Source organism: Canis lupus, chromosome 9 (genome assembly GCF_048164855.1).
Source record: "Canis lupus baileyi chromosome 9, mCanLup2.hap1, whole genome shotgun sequence".
Taxonomy (NCBI): domain Eukaryota; kingdom Metazoa; phylum Chordata; class Mammalia; order Carnivora; family Canidae; genus Canis; species Canis lupus.
In genome coordinates, this window is record NC_132846.1 from 72,382,795 (window position 1) to 72,398,409 (window position 15,615).

General features: G+C 58.6%; 2 protein-coding genes across 2 annotated transcripts; both read left to right on the forward strand.

The window, feature by feature from the left end:
- Positions 1–4,045: 4,045 nt before the first annotated feature.
- LOC140639581 (creatine kinase B-type-like) lies at positions 4,046–4,713 on the forward strand. The gene is made up of 2 exons (XM_072837767.1): positions 4,046–4,245; positions 4,324–4,713. The coding sequence occupies exons 1-2, from the start codon at positions 4,092–4,094 to the stop codon at positions 4,500–4,502; spliced, it is 333 nt and encodes a 110-aa protein (XP_072693868.1). The 5' UTR covers positions 4,046–4,091; the 3' UTR covers positions 4,503–4,713.
- A 5,642-nt stretch (positions 4,714–10,355) lies between these two features.
- LBHD2 (LBH domain containing 2) lies at positions 10,356–14,076 on the forward strand. Its single transcript, XM_072837768.1, has 3 exons — positions 10,356–11,054; positions 12,601–12,754; positions 13,743–14,076. Exons 1-3 carry the CDS (start codon positions 10,854–10,856, stop codon positions 13,841–13,843), a joined length of 456 nt encoding a protein of 151 aa, XP_072693869.1. The 5' UTR covers positions 10,356–10,853; the 3' UTR covers positions 13,844–14,076.
- The last annotated feature ends 1,539 nt before the right edge of the window (positions 14,077–15,615 follow it).

A 15,615-nucleotide genomic window follows, 5' to 3' on the forward strand; every position in this document is an offset into this window, starting at 1 on the left:
CCGTCGAGCACTTTCCACGTAGCCTCTTGCTTGTCTGCGCTCAGTCTTGTTCTCCCTACTGAGTGTGTAAGGACACAGAGGCTCCAAGCCACCAAGAGACCCAGCCAGGGTCACCCAGCAAGTCAGTGGCTTTGTCTAAGTCTGTGTGGCCAGTGGAGGCCTGTGGCCAGTGGAGGCCTGAGCAGAGACATCCCCAGGCTGCCAGGCTGACATGTCCTGCCTGGAGTGTGGACCATGAAGAGGCCTAGAAGGGTCAGACTGAGGACACTCCTGTCCCTCTGGCCCCCCCTTCTGCCTTGTGGTTCTCAAAGTGTGGTGCCCCGACCCCACTAGCAGCATCAGTCCCTGGGAACTTGTTCGAAAAGCACGTCAGACTCACTGACCCAGAACCAGTGGAGCAGGGGCCTCCCTATAATTCTGCAGACTCTAGACTGACTCCCAGTTTGCGACCAGGGCCTCTGTTCTGGGCCATCTTGCCCACTAACTGACCCCCACCCCGAAACAGAGGGAGGGAATCCAGGGTGTGGTCATCTTTAGGATGACACCTACTTTGGACACGGCCACAGCTTCACCTGATTGAGTCCAGGGGAAGACCGAACTCATTATCAAATTACCCCTTACCTGCCGAGTGGGTGAAATGCCCCCCACCTCGAGCAGATTAAGGGGTGATTCGCAGAGGGGGCGGACACCGCTCTTTACCCCTTTACCATCAGTAGGATCCCTGGTAGCCCAGATCCCGCCCGCTGATCTCAGAGGGTCACCTCCCTAAATCGGATTTGGAGACCCTGAGCGGGTCAGGAAGCCAGATGTCAGGCCCCTCCCTGCAAAGCCGCAACCCGGTCCTTGCTGCCTGTACCCTGCTCCCACGCCATCCTGGCGCCCGCAGAGCGCACCCTCGGGGCACAGGGTTTGGGGGCCTCTGCTCCCACTCAGAGGCGCGCCCCATGTGGCTGCTGTCGCAGAACACGTTTGGTGAATGTCAAGGGAGAAAACGGTGGCCCAGCCACTAGAGGACCCACGGGGGGTGGGGTGCAGGGGGCAGGACGGACTGGGCGCGGGCCGGATTTGGGGAGTGCCCAGGTCCTACCCCCCCCCCCCCCGCCCTCCGCCGATCCCCATGCAGTCCGGGAGCGGGATCCGGGCTGCCAGGCGCCCCCACCTCTCAGCCTGCTCAGCCTCCAGTCTGTTCTCTCCCCCGCACCCCCCGCGCGGGGAGAAGGACTCCAGGGCGGCCTGGGGGCCTGGAAGGCAGGAGGGCGGGAACCCCGAGTCCCCCGCTCAGTTGGGCGCTGTGAGCCCTGGCGCCAGCCGCTTCCCTCTCTGAGCCGGTGCCCGAGCCGGTGCCCATGCCCAGGGCTGCGGTGAGGGCTGGAGGACCCAGTGGCCTGTGGCCGCGGACCCCGGGGTGTGGCCCCTGTGAAGTGGAGGTGCCCCAGAGGGGTGCTCCCCACCTGCTCAGCTCGTACCCAAGTGGCCGCCCGGCCCAGTGAGCAGCAGGTGCGCCCCCTCCGAACCCCAGTGTCACCTCTCGCTCAGCTCTGTGGCCCTGAGCAGGTTCCTGAGCCCTTCTGTGCCTCTGTGTCCTCCACAGGGTGGGATAATAAAGGACCATCCTTCCAGGGTCTCCAGATTAGAGAGCTCGGTGAAGCCCCCAGACAGTGCCTCGTACGCAGGAATGACGGTCCTGCGCTCCAGAACATTGCTGTGTGCGGTTAAGGGGCATCTATTTTAAACCTCACATGTGTTACACAAAGGGGGTCACGGCAGGCACCGCTCATTCACCAGCACTTCCCGGAGAAGGATCTGTCACCACCTCTGTGAACAGGCGCTGTGGCTTAGTGGGGTGGGGATGCGTGGCCATGTGTGGTGAGACCTGGGATCTCCGAGGACAGCCAGCTGGGTCCTGCCCTTTGCTCCCAGCAGTGGGTAGTCCTCTGACGGCTCTAGATGTTAAAACTCTGACACCCAAAAAAATAATAATAAAATAAAATAAAATACTCTGACACCCCACCCTCACCCCACCGCCAGGTGTCCTGCCTACCCTCAGCTTCAGGGAATGGGCTGGGGTGAAGAAGCAGGAAGGGGTGGTGACCACAGTGTCCCCAGGGGTGGGCAGGCGCCGGGTGGGGTGGGCCCAGGCTCTGCTAGCACGAAGCAGGCGGGGTGACGTCTGCGCAGTGACCTCTGCGGGCAGCGTGCCCTGGGACGGCTCTCTTCCTCCCCTGCTGCCCAGGTCAGTTCTGCAGTGGGACCAGCCTCAGGTCCCAGAGCAGCGCCCCCGTCGTCTGCCCCAGCCATGGTCCCCACACTTGGGCTGCCTCTCTCTTCCATCCCCACCTGTCCACCAAAGTCACCTGTCCTTCAGGCCTGAAATCAGGCACCATCACCTCTCAGATCACCCAGCTATGGACCTCAGATGGGTGCGCAGAGTCCCCCAGAACCTGGCGGGCTGAACCCGAGCCCCCGTGCTCCCCTCGCCTGCCCAGTGGAGCTCCTTGAGCGGGGGACCAGTGAGCGCCCCCGGCCTGTGAATTGGGGAGCAAGCCCCTCCCTCTGCCAGTGCACGGAGTGTGGGGCGCGGCCCAGAGCCCAGAGGGCTCCACCTCCTCTTCTCCCTCTCACCCACTCTCTTGAGCCCGGGTAGAGGCTGCAGGTGGCGGCGCTGCGCAGAGAAGGACCGTCACCCATCCCCTCGGCTCCCGGGGGACTGGGAGTCTGCGCCTCCCCCACAGATTCCAGCTGGAGAAACTGACACCAGGAGACAGACTCCAAGCCACCCGAGCGGGCATCGGGCAGTGCCAGCCGAGGGGAGCGAGGCCCCCAGGCGGGTGGTCTGTAGCCTGCCTTTCCCTCATCCATGGGGAGCGGGACGTGGGGAATGGGCGTAGGGATGGATGGGTGTCCCTAGGTCCTTGGGTCGTGTGTGGCCGCCACCTTGCCCGCCATCACGGAGTCCCTGGACCCTAGTGGCCTTAGTCTGTGGGGCTGGGAGGGGTGCTCGAACACCTCTGTGAACACCAAACTCTGACCCCTGCAGCCCAGAAGCGGTGGGCCTGACATCCCTAGTGACACCCTGCCTCTGGTCCCCATTCACGTTGACTCCCTCACATGCTCCCCACCCCTACCCCCCCAGTTCTGCACAGCACAAGTAACCCCCCCCATAATCCCCCCCACACCGCCTTGTCCCAGGGCACACTGCAGGCCACAGGCATGCTGTGGTGGTGGCTGATGGTAATGCTGGTGGCTCATACTACAGACTCTGGGAAGGGTGCTTTGCACTGTGCCTGGCTCCCAGGGACAGCCTCGGTTGGTGTGATTCTCTCATTACAGCATTTTAAAAACTGAAATCGGACTATTTGCTTTAGAGAGAAACATCCTGAAACTTTATGCAGTCAACCAATTTTGAGGGGCCGGAGATTTAGCATTGATGCAAGACAGGTGTAAATCTTATCGAGATGAGACAGTCAGTAGAAGGGGATGGAGGTTTTCTCTAGCAGACTTTTCATCTTAACCATCTCGAGCATCTGGCACAATGACAATAAGACCTTCCTGGTGTGGATCAACGAGGAAGACCACCTGCGGGTCATCTCCATGCAGAAAGGGGGCAACATGAAGGAGGTGTTCACTCGGTTCTGCAACGGCCTCACCCAGGTCAGGCCTGACTGCCCCAAGCTGGGCTGGCACAAGTGGGCTTTGGTGCCAGGGAGGGGGCAGGGCAAGCTCCAGCGCTCTAGAGCTCAGGCAGGGATGTGGGTGTCCCCACCAATTTCCCTCGCTCCAAGGGTCCCAGCTGGTCCCCCCAGCGGGCCTCTCAACCAGGTCTCTCCTCTCTTGTCAACCTCCAGATTGAAACACTTTTCTAATTTTTTTTTAATTTTTTTTTTATGATAGTCACAGAGAGAGACAGAGAGAGAGAGAGAGAGAGAGGCAGAGACATAGGCAGAGGGAGAAGCAGGCTCCATGCACCGGGAGCCCGACGTGGGATTCGATCCCGGGTATCCAGGATCGCACCCTGGGCCAAAGGCAGCCGCCAAACCGCTGCGCCACCCAGGGATCCCCAAACACTTTTCAAGTCAAAGAATTACGAATTCATGTGGAACCCTCACCTGGGCTACATCCTCACCTGCCCATCCAACCTGGGCACAGGCCTGCGGGCAGGTGTGCACATCAAGCTGCCCCACCTGGGCAAGCACGAGAAGTTCCCGGAGGTGCTCAAGCGGCTGCGGCTTCAGAAACGAGGCACAGGTGAGTGGGACGGGCCGTAGGCAGTCTTCTGTCCGGAGCAGGCCCCCACCCGCCTTGCTGACCTGGTTGTCTCCCCAGGTGGTGTGGACACAGCTGCGGTGGGTGGCGTCTTTGATGTCTCCAACGCAGACCGCCTGGGCTTCTCAGAGGTGGAGCTGGTACAGATGGTGGTGGATGGCGTGAAGCTGCTCATCGAGATGGAGCAGCGGCTGGAGCAGGGCCAGGCCATCGATGACCTTGTGCCTGCCCAGAAGTGAGGCCCCAGCCCGCACCTGCCACCACCACCAGCCCCGCTGCTTCCTAACTTATTGCCCGGGCAGTGCCCGCCATGCACCCCTCTGATGTTCGCCACTTGGCGGCTGAGCCCTTAGCCTCGCTGTAGAGACTTCTGTCGCCCTTGGTAGAGTTTATTTTTGTGATGGCTAAGATGTTGCTGATGCTGAAATAAACTAGGGGTTCGGCCTGCTACCAGTCTCCGAAGAAAAACAAAACAAAACAAAGCATCTGGAGCATTTCAGCCCTTCGCCGGTCCTCTTCTCACCCAGGGAGATCTAGTTAGGCTCCCTAGGACCCAGCGTACAGGGGCTCAGTCCTGGACCTGCCTCTCACAGAGGATCAGCACGTGAGGACAGAGCGCAGGCCGATGGTGCTCTTGTCGCACTTCAGAATATTACATGTTTCAAACTAACACCCAAATGCTGCTGTGTCGCTGCCCTGTCCCGGCGTCCGGGGGTCTGCGGTGTTTTGCCCGAGAAAGGCCGCAAGAGGGCGCGCAGAGCAAACCTTCCTGGACCAGACCCGGGGTTCCATCCCCACTGAGTACCCCCAACCCAGGCAGGCTGTCCTCACCCCGGGAAGCTTTGGAGAGTGTGTGCGCTAAGGAGGTGGTTAAGGGGATAATTCTTGTGTCGCCGCGGCCATCACCGTGGGAGCGTCAGAGACGGTTGGTCCTGACTGCACCGAGTCCGCTCTGTCCTACTACATGGGTCAGGTCCAGGGCCAGAAGGGGGCAAGGCCTCCCAAGGATACCCAGCAAAGGCTGAGCCAGGCCACGTAGCTCCTGCCTCCAGCTCTGTGTGTCTCCTGTGGGGTAGGGCCTGGGGTGGAGGCTGGGGAGGAGGAGGAAAGCAGAGGCTGAAGGTGAAGGCGGGCCCCAAGGCTGACTCTGCAGGCTCACATGTGGGCCTCCAGGCCTGTCTTTAAAGACACTCCCTTGGGGATCCCTGGGTGGCTCAGCTCCAGCATGATTCTGGAGTCCCCAGATCGCTCCCTGCAGGGAGCCTGGTTCTCCCTCTGCCTGTGTCTCTGCGTCCCACCCCCCACCATGAATAAATAAAATCCTTAAAAATAAATACATTTACTAAGTTGAATTTTGTTTAAAGAAATAAAAATAGAGGGCAGCCCCAGTGGCGCAGCAGTTTGGTGCCACCTGCAGCCCAGGGCGTGATCCTGGAGACCCTGGATCGAGTCCCGCGTCGGGCTCCCTGCATGGAGCCTGCTTCTCCCTCTGCCTCTCTCTCTCTCTCTCTCTATGAATAAATAAAATCTTTAAAAAATAAAAATAAAAATAGAGACACCCCCTGTCCCCAGCCTGCTGCTCCACCACCACCAGAGCTTTTGCCTCAAGGGCCTTCAGCACTTCCTGAGAACCCTGTTAGCAGCAATCCCCAGGAGCTGTGAGGCCCTTGTCAGCTAACACCTTGGATGACAGCTTGCACCCTCATTAACAAGTAGGAAGAGCGATCCCTATCCAAGTGGAAAGTGGCCTTTTGGGAGTTGGGGTGGCATCCCGGGAGCATGCCAGTGCACATTTTCCTGACACAAGGGTGTCTGGGTGGAAGGGTGGTGCAGTTGAAGCCACAGGCGCCACTGTGGCATTGCTGTGTGACTCTAAGGCAAACTCTTGTCCTTCTGGTTCAGGGAGTCTTCAGTGGAGAAGAGTATGAATGAGGTTGTCCTTTCACAGAACTTAGCTGACTGGAATACTTACTTGCCTAAAACCCTCCCAGACCTCCTTCCTGTTATCATCAGGGACTCCTCATCAGGGACCCATCCCTTAGCCAGTATCCCTAATCTTGCATGACCTCTGCCAACCCTCTTTACACCCACATCATCAGGTCTCCCAAACTGCAGCCTCTAAGGCCAGATCAGGCCCCTGTCAATCCTGCTGTGATGTCCCCTCCTGGGCCTTCTCCTGGGAAATTTATGCACAGAGCTCTGCACAGAGCTTATGCACATGGCCAACAGACAGAGGCACCAAGATTTAGACACAACAAACATTTTTTTCAGTGACACTTCACTGTGTAACTTGTTTCTTCTTTTTGGATCATCAGACTGTGAATTCATCAGACTATGAAATTGGATGAGATCTTATTCATCTGGATGATCCTAGAAGCTAGCACTAACGCTGAGTAATACATGTTCAATATTAATATTTATTTAAGATTTTATTTATTCATTCATGAGAGACAGAGAGAGAGGCAGAAACGCGGGCAGAGGGAGAAGCAGGCTTCATGCAGGGAACCCAGTGCGGGACTCGATCCCAGAACTCTGATATCGCGACCCAAGGTAAAGGCAGATGCTCAATTACTGAGCCACCTAGGTGCCCTAATATTAGTATTTATAACAAATGTTTAATTTATGAGTGAGTGGGTGAAAGAATGGTGAGAAGATGAGTGGGTGAGTGAATGATGGAAATGGGTGGTAGAGAGAAGTAAGAAAGGTTAACTATGTGTATGGATAACATAAGGATATAAGGATAATGGATGAATGCATAGCAGAATGATGGATGGATGGAATACTAGATGGATTTGTGGTAGGGGACGAATGACTGGATGGAGAGGTGAATCATGGATGAAAGATGGATGCAATGTGTGTGTGTGTGACATGGATGAATGTATAAATAATGGTTGGATAAGCATGGTAGGCGCTAGATGGTGGATGGATGGAAGATGGTGAATGGTGGATGCCTTTACATAATAGTAATTGGTTAAGGAATGAGCAGATTAGACTATAGGTTGTTGTTGAATGGATGGATGTGGATGCTAAACTGATAGAGTATTGGATCCTGAGAGAATCAATAGATAGAGGATGAATTGCAGGTGGTAGACAATGGATGTTTGGTGGGTGGATGAATCATGGAAGCAAAGAAGGATGGTGGATAAATAAAGTGGATGACTGTGACGGATCTATCCATAGAGAATGGATGGATCAATGGCAGATAAACACGAATGGATATATGATTGATGGATAGATCATGACGGTGTAGAGGGGGCTGAATGGTGTGTGAATGGAAGGAGAGATGACAAATAAATGAATAGTTGCTGGGTCAATGGATAGTGGTTTGTGTACTGTGAAAGTGTAGATGGGAGGTGAGTGGTGAATAAATAATGAATGGGTGGATCCTGGAGAGCTAGATGATGATTAGGGGATGGATGGATGATAATTAAATGACAGATGGCTATATCTTGGGAAATGGATGCATGAAAGGTGATTGGTGAAGCGGAAGATGGTGGAGAGATAGTGGATGAATGGTATATGGTGAGTGGTGTATGGTAAATGCATGGTTTAATGTGTAGGTGGAGGAAGATCGACACATGGCAAGGGGATGGTGAATGGATAATGAATGAATATGGATATTAAACAGGTAGTGAGTAATGGGTGGGAGTTGATGCAGAGATGATAAACGGATGGATCATGGATGTATTGTAATGGTGGATATTTATCGTGGATGAATGCTTGTTGCTATCTCTCTACTCTATCTCCAGCATCCAGCTCCTAGAACAATAGTTGGCTCATAGAAGGCGCTCAATAAATTTTCTAGAATGGATAAATACGGATGGGTGGTAGATGATACCTGAATGGGTTTTGGATGAGTAGCAAGTTATGGCTGGATGATGGATAGGTGGATAGAGGATATTGTGAGATAGACGATGAAGATATGTGATGGGTAGGGATAAGAGTAGGGTGGATGGTAGATGGTTAGTGAGTGGATGGGTGGCAGGTTGTAGTTCATAGAAGTATGAATGGAGGAGTGATGGTGAGTGATTGATACTGAATTGTAGATGGAAGAATTGTGGCTGATTGGAGAGATGGAGGCTAGTGGATAAGTCCACATAAGTGGGCAGTAGATAAATGATAGATTGGTTAATGACAACCAGACATATGATGGATGGATAAATGAATGATGGATGGTTGTTAAATATTGATGGAAAACGGTTAGATAGTGAACGGGGGGTGGATAGGTGGTAGATGGATGAATGGTGAATTAATGTTGGACTGATGGGTATTTTCGTAGTGTACAGTTGCCTGGTAAACGGTGTGGGTGGTGAATGGATGGATGCATGACTGATGGATGGAGGTTGGATCGTAGGTAATGGCTGGGGTTGGATGGTAAATGACTGTGGGGTGGTGGTTGGATAGTGACTGGTTGGTAGAAGATACATGAATAGGGGGTGCATGGTAGGTGACGGTTGGATGAGTGGATGCTGAATGGTGGACCGTGGATGTTGGCTGGAAGCTGGTTGTTAGATAACCGATGGTGGGTGTTAGATGCTGGATGGTGGAAGGGTGGGGAATTACGTGGATCAGAGGCTATGCAACCCGGCCTCAGGTGCCAGGTTTGGACACTAGACTGAAAGAAACTGCCCCAGGACTCTTTTGTTCCTTTTTGGGAATGGGATTGGGGATGAAGATGGGAGGAAGTGGTGCAGTCACACACACACACACACACACACACACACACACACACACACACACACATGCCCTCACCACATTGGCCATCCCACTTGGGTCTTTTCCTTCTCTTCACTCCTTCAAATTGGAGGGTGTCCTTTTTCCACGTATCTGGCCGCACCGAATTCTGACACTTCCCCCCAATTCCTGAACCTCCAACCTGAGGCCTGGAGTCTCTAGGGACCGAGATCATGAGGTTTGGTCACAGGGAGGCTACTGGTGGCAGGGAAGTGCGCGCGCGGGTGGAGGGGGGGGAGCGGGGCGGGGGCAGGGGGCGGGGGGAACCCAGGCTGGCAGCTCCCAGCAGCTCGGTGACCCAGCGAGCAGCCAGCACGGGAGGGTGAGTGTGAGCGAGGCGCCCCCTCCCCACCCTGGTCCCAGCCGCGGCCCCCACCCCATGCGCCCTGGCAGCCGGTGCCCCGTGGCTGGAGCGCAGGAAGGCGGAGGTTTGGGGGGCTTGACCCCAGCTCTCAGGGGAAAAGAGGAGTGCGTGGGCGCCGCGCTTTGGGCGAGAACTGTGGGGGGGGGGGGCTGTACGCCGCGCACCTGGCCTGCACACCTGGGCGCCTTTGAAGGTGTGGGTGGTGGGAGCCCCTGATGGGCGAATGGACTCGGGGCGGGCGCAGGGCAGCCGGAGGCAGCCCTTAGAGACCTGCTGCTGCCTGCCTGGCTCTGTCTCTCTCTTCTCTTTCTCTATCCCTCTGCCCCTCGTCTCCCTCCCTCCATCTGATCCCTCTGGGTCTGTTTCCCCCTTCTCTCTCCAGTCCTGTCACCTCTGGTTTGTCTCTGTGGCTGGTTTTTCTGCCTTCCCTCTGGGCTCTTTCTGGAATCTGTGTGGGTCTCTGGGTCCGGTCTCCTGGTCTCTGTCCTGGCCGCTCCGGCTCTGGCTGAGGTTCTGTGTCCTGGGAGGAGATTGGGGCGGGGGTGGGAGAATGGGGGGCTCCTATGGAAGGTCTGAGGAGGGAGCATCCAATCCGAGAGGGAGGGTAGGGCTGGCTTTCTCCAGCTCTGGGATTGGGTGGAGGCATCTGGCCCCCTCCCGGCCTTCCCTGGGTCTCAGCAGGACCTGAACCAAACTGAGCTGGGTTTGGGTGAAAGAAAGCTGGGATCCCAGAATAGCAACCCTCCCCCTTTGCTGGGTGCCCACAGGACCCCCACCCCCACTACCCACAAGGCCTCCCAGGCATCCTGTCCTCCAGGTTGGTGCTGTCCCTCTGCCTGGCTCCTTCCCAGCGCTCCCTGCGGCCTCCCAGCCAGCGCCAAAGTTAGACATCGGCCTCCAGACCCCACCCCCACTCCTGCCTCTGGCCAAGTGCAGGTGGAGAGTTCAAGGCCGGGGCTTCCGAGACCTGCCAGGGCCTCTCTTCCCAGAGCTCTTGCCCGGCTGTCGGGCTGGCTCCCTTGCCCTTGCGCTGGCCTGGGCGGACATGGCCAAGTGCAGGCGGGATGCTGGTTTCCACTTGGCTGTGGGTAGAGAGGGCCCCGTCTCGAGTGTGTGAGGGGTGTCTGCTCTCGGAGACGACCTGGCCATCTTTGCCTCTGGCTGACTTGAACCTGACTCACGCTGCCCCCAGCCTCCTGGCTCAGAAACCTTTCCCCTGATCCCGGTCCCTGATCTCTGTGCCCTCCCGTAGCCGTTCCCTGTCCCAGAAGATCCTCTCCTCCCCCCTGGCCTGGCTGCCTCCTGCTCAGCCCTGGGCCTCAGATCAGCAGGAAGCCTTCACAGGTCTTAAGGCTGAGTGGGCTTCTCCGATCCGCCTCTGCCCCTCTGCAACCCTGGGCATGTTGTGCGGTGCCCATCTAGTGCCCCCCGCCCCAATGGTGGGTTTGGGCAGGGAGCCGTGGTGAGAGAAGTCCAGCTGAAGCAGTGGGCAATGGGCCCAGGGTCGGGTTGGTACAGGCTGGAGCAGTCTGAAGCTTCCAGAAGGAGAATGGACTCTAACATCTGTCCCACGGCAGACACCTTGTTTCTCCCCGTCTTCGTGCACCCCAACAGCGGCAACAGCATGACTACCCCCCAGCCTGCCATGCCAGAGATAAGCCCAGCTGAGGAGGCTGGAGGCCCAGCAGGAAAGGTATGTAGTTGGGGCCCTGGGGTCTGCCAGCCATGGGGGACAGGGGAAAGACAGCCTCAAGCCGTGGCCCATGAGTTGAGGCATGCCTCAGTTTACCCATCTGTGTGAGAGAGGTGGTCGCTCCTCTATAGAAGTCTGGTGCATAAAGCAATTGAAGGCCGAGCCTCCCTGGCTTTCTCAGCACCCCTTCTGGACCTCCAGGACTCCAGGGTTCACGCCCCAAAGCAGTTGGCTCTCTGCTGGCTGAGGCAGTGCCACAGCCCCCTGGCCTAGGCCCCTAGTTTTTTAGGGGCGGTGTTGATACTGCCAAAAATAAGGCCTCTACACGAGGGGTGCAGTCTTGATGCTGTGAGTTCTAGAGCTGGGACATTGTCATTGTTGGCCGTGCTGGAGGGCAGTGGGGCTGGAGGGGGGAAGCAGCCCAGAGTCACAGAGAGGGGTCAGCCTCCCTGGCAAGACAGATGGATGGCAAGCCCTGCTGGCCTGGACCTCCCCCAACCCAACCCCGTGGCACACTCTGGGCAGAGGAGCATCTCTGGCTGGGGGTCAGCAGGCCTTCGAGGAGGAGGACAGGAAGGAGAGTGGCCGGGGGGTGGAGTTCCAGGAGAAAGGAGCCCCTGGGCTGGCAGTGTGCGCAGGAGGAGCCAGGATGGTCCAGGGGTTGGGAGCATGGCGAGGTCCCTGCTCTGCTGTTCCTCTGATTCCACAGGAGTCACAGCCCCATGAGGTCAACTGCTGTACTTGGTCAAAATGCTGATTCCTGGGCCCCCCATCCAGGAATGTGCATTTAAACACATGTCCAGATGTTTCTGCGGCCGCGTTCAGGGCCGTGTAGCACAATCCCGCAGCTGAGTGCCTCCTCAGGGAGCCAGGCAGCAGGCAACTCTCCTACATCAAGGAGTTGCGAGGCGGGGGGCAAAGTCAGGGACCTGGGGCAGGGCAGGCGTCAGTGCTGCCGTGGCATTAGGGCCAGCAGGCTGTGTGGCGACAGTGGTAGCTTGGGCCTCTACCTCGGAAGGCCTTGAATGGGAGGTGGAGACACTGAGGGCACCCGGCTGGCTTGGGGAGGCAGCCCCCGCACACTCCTGTGGGCACCGAACAATGAGCCCAGAGCAAGCCCAGAGAGCCTGGGGTTGCCATGGTAACAGCTTCCCAGCTCTTTGGAGCTGGGGAGGAGACCAAGGGCCCAGCAAAGGCGACCCCAGGAAGGGGCTGCGCAGGATCTGGGGGACAGTGGTGGTGCACAGGAGCGCGGGGCTCACTCACAGTGTCGCCTCTCGGGCCTCAGGCTCCTGTCTGTGAAATGGGCCTAAGGGCTGAGCCCAGATGGGTCCTTTGGTGCTCCAGGTGCTGAGTGCTCCAGCCCCAGTGGTGGGATGGGGAGGGGGCACCTGCACCCCTTTACCCCCTCCACATGTTCTCTCCTGCCCTGAAGCTTGGGCAGGGAGGGCCCCAATCCTCCCAGTGAACAGAGTGCAGGACGGGTGTGGGGGGAGCAGGGAGCCCAGGGCTTGGCGCCGCCCTGACCCCTGCCCACCCCCTGCAGGCTGCGGTAGGTGCCCGGGAGAAGGGCCCTCGGCTGGGCCAGCGGCTGCCCTCCATTGTGGTGGAGTCCAGCGAGGTGGGCTCTGTGGAGAGTGGGGAGCTGCGTTGGCCCCCTGAGGGCGCCCTGAGGGGGCCAGCCCAGAGCCAGGCTGCTGGTGAGTGAGGGGCTGCCTATGGGGGTGCAGAAGCAGGGGCTCCTCCCGCCCACTCCTGCTAGCAGGGCCCTCCACCCCTGCAGCCCGGGCACACATCACCCCCATTTGCTCACCCTCTGAGCCTCTGCTTGGGCACTGGGAGCCTCTTGGCCTCCACCCTCCTCTGTCCCATGCCCCCTCCCCTCGGCACGTGAGGACCCCATCCACCGAGGGGCCTGCGAGGTGCCCACTAAGGGTGCTGGACACAGGATTACCCGCTCCCGCTCAGTTCCTCATCCTCTTCTTTCCCTCCCCATTCATTGCCTTGGGAGCAAGTGTACGTTCAAAGGGCCTAAGAAAGTTGAGGGGGGCTGGCGAGCAGGCCCGGCCCAGGTGCCCATGAGGTGAGGAGATGGGCCAGCCTGGTGGCAGGCTCCTGTGCTGCCCAAGGAAGCTTCTGGGAGCAGGAGGATGTGTGGGCAGGAGAAGGGTCTCCCAGAGGCCAGGCGTGGGGCATGGGACAGGCAGCAGGCTGGGCAACAGGGACCTCCGTGGGGGGCACATGAGGAGTGAGCTGTGCCCTGGGAAGCTTCGTCCCCTGGGAAGTGTGTCTCCTGAAGAGGCAATGAACTTGGCCTCCACTGGGGCCCCTAGCACCCTGCCTGCCCTCTGCCCCTCCTCGGATGTCAGCCCCCCGGCAGCTTGGGCCCAGAAGCGGCCTGTCCGGGCCATAGCCCTTACCTTTTCCCAAAGCCTCCTCAACACCTCCCTTCCATCCGGGGACCGGCCCTTGGGCAGCACTGGAACTCAGGCTCCGGGGAGGGTCTCTGGGTCTGCCCTGGTCTTCTCGCCAACCTGCCACCTCCTTGCTCTAATAGACATGCCAGGGGAGGGGGTACTCCCACCCCTGGACCCCACATGCCTGGCTGAAGCACCCCCCCACCCCATTTCCTTGCAAGCCTGTCAGAAATGCAGCCCCACTGACATGGAGGTCTTTGTGTCTCTGCAGCCTCCTCACCGAGTGGGCTGGGGGTACCAGGGAAGGCTCCGGACGATGCTGGCAGTCAGCATGCCAGCAGCAAGGCGCAGGCCCGCCAGACCCCCCAGTGAGAGGACAGAGCCGTGGTCGGATTCTGCTGGGGGTGGGGAAGGTCCTGCCAACCCTGCCCCTGCTCGCTGACAGCTGAGAGGGCCTCAGCCCCAGGGAGCAAGGAGAGCCGGGCCACTGCCTCCTGCTCACGGGGCCTGGCCGGGACCACAGGCCTGCCCTCTCCCACCTGCAGCCCAGGGTCTGGATCACACCTCCCTTGTCCTGTGATTTGAAGCAGAAATAAAGGCTCTTCCTGGTGGTTGGTGGGTTGCTAGGGACTCAAGGGGCTGGGGGTAATTTCGGTTTGGCCATGGCTTTCCAGACAAGGCCCTTGACTTGGAGCCCAGGCTGAGCAGGCCAGAGTGCCAAGTGAGCGCCCACTCAGGTGTTGTACACTGGGGGCAGGGGCGGGGGTAGCTGGTGGGGCTGCTCAGGGGCCAGCAGCTCTGTCTGGGGCCTTCTGCTCTGCTCTGCTTGCCTCAACCAGGACCGCCCAAGGCAGGAGCAGCTTCCTCCGGGTGGCCTCCTACCTCTCCTTGGGGCCTCCAGCTCTGGCTCTGTCACGCCCCTCCTCCCTGGGTGCATAGGGCCCAGGAATGGCCCATGGGATGGGGAGTCCCCACTTCACAGATGAGCACACTGAAGTGTGAAGAGGTGCTCAAGGCTAGTCCTGGCCCCAGCTGGGACGGGCTCCCTGGGGCTGGGTGGGGAGGCGCCTCTTCCTGTCCACTTGAGGATCCTGTCCCTCCATGGGGGCCCAGCGACATTGTCTCTTGGTTCTGTCTCACTGCACAAGGGGAGCCCTACTGGCTGTTTGGGGCTAGCACGGGGCTGGGGGGGTGGTCGGAGGGGGGCAGAAACCTGTTCACTGCCTGGGCCCAGGTGCACAGCCCTCCCTCCCGTCCTCCCTCTCTGGTTCCTGCCCTTGGCTAGCCTGACCCAGGCCAGGGCAAGCTCGGGACCTGGCAGGAGGCTGCCCTGCACAAATGTTAGCTCAACAAAGTCCTCGGGTCCAGGCAGGGTGGGACAGAGCCCTGGTGAGCTTGGAAGGACAGGCAGGAGACACAGGCCCCTCTGTTCTTTCCCGGAGGCCTTGCTAACCTCAAGGATGAATAAGGCGCTTTCTCCAGCACGCCTTCCTTCTAAAAATAACCCACCCCCCAAACGCAGGAGAAGTGGGAGGCAGGGGTGCTGCAGCTTGCCTGGCAGCCTATTTAATTTTAACGCTGTGGCCCCATGGGCCACGTCCACAGTCCCAGGTGCCTCCCCTGGTCTCTAGCTTAGAGATTTCTGTGTTTCCCCCCGGGCATGGGAAGGGGGCAGACATTTCACAGGAAGCCCTGCCAGGACCCACTGACACACGGGACGTGGTGCAAGGGACGTGGCACAGGGGACGTGGGCAAACAGGAGTGATTTCTGTATTCCTGGTGCAGACTGTGGTGGGGGGTAGGGTGTCATTTACTGAGTGTCATCGGAGCCCCTCCCAGTGTGACACCCATTTATACACCACTTTCCCAAGGTCCCACAGCTGACGAATAGCTGAGCTGGGACAGAATCCAGGGTCCCCCGAGACCCGGTCCGGAGCGGTCCCTACAAGGGCAAGTCTTGCATGGAGATGACCCATAACTGGAGGTCCCAGGACCTGGCTGTGCCCAGTGAGCCTGGGGGCGGGGGAACCACATCCACGGAGGCAGCTCAGTGGGGCAGGGCAGAGAATGTGGGGCCCCAACCTTCAGGACCCAGTCCCTTGAAGACGGGCCCCCAGCCCACTCACCCTTACTCGCAAAGGCTG

Bases quoted from the DNA above. Each gene is read 5' to 3' on its own strand.
- LOC140639581 (XM_072837767.1), top strand. From the start codon at position 4,092: ATGTGGAACCCTCACCTGGGCTACATCCTCACCTGCCCATCCAACCTG. The intron at 4,246-4,323 runs GTGAGTGGGACG...TTGTCTCCCCAG, and splicing joins GCTTCAGAAACGAGGCACAG to GTGGTGTGGACACAGCTGCG.
- LBHD2 (XM_072837768.1), top strand. From the start codon at position 10,854: ATGGGCCCAGGGTCGGGTTGGTACAGGCTGGAGCAGTCTGAAGCTTCC. The intron at 11,055-12,600 runs GTATGTAGTTGG...CACCCCCTGCAG, and splicing joins CTGGAGGCCCAGCAGGAAAG to GCTGCGGTAGGTGCCCGGGA. The intron at 12,755-13,742 runs GTGAGTGAGGGG...GTGTCTCTGCAG, and splicing joins AGCCCAGAGCCAGGCTGCTG to CCTCCTCACCGAGTGGGCTG.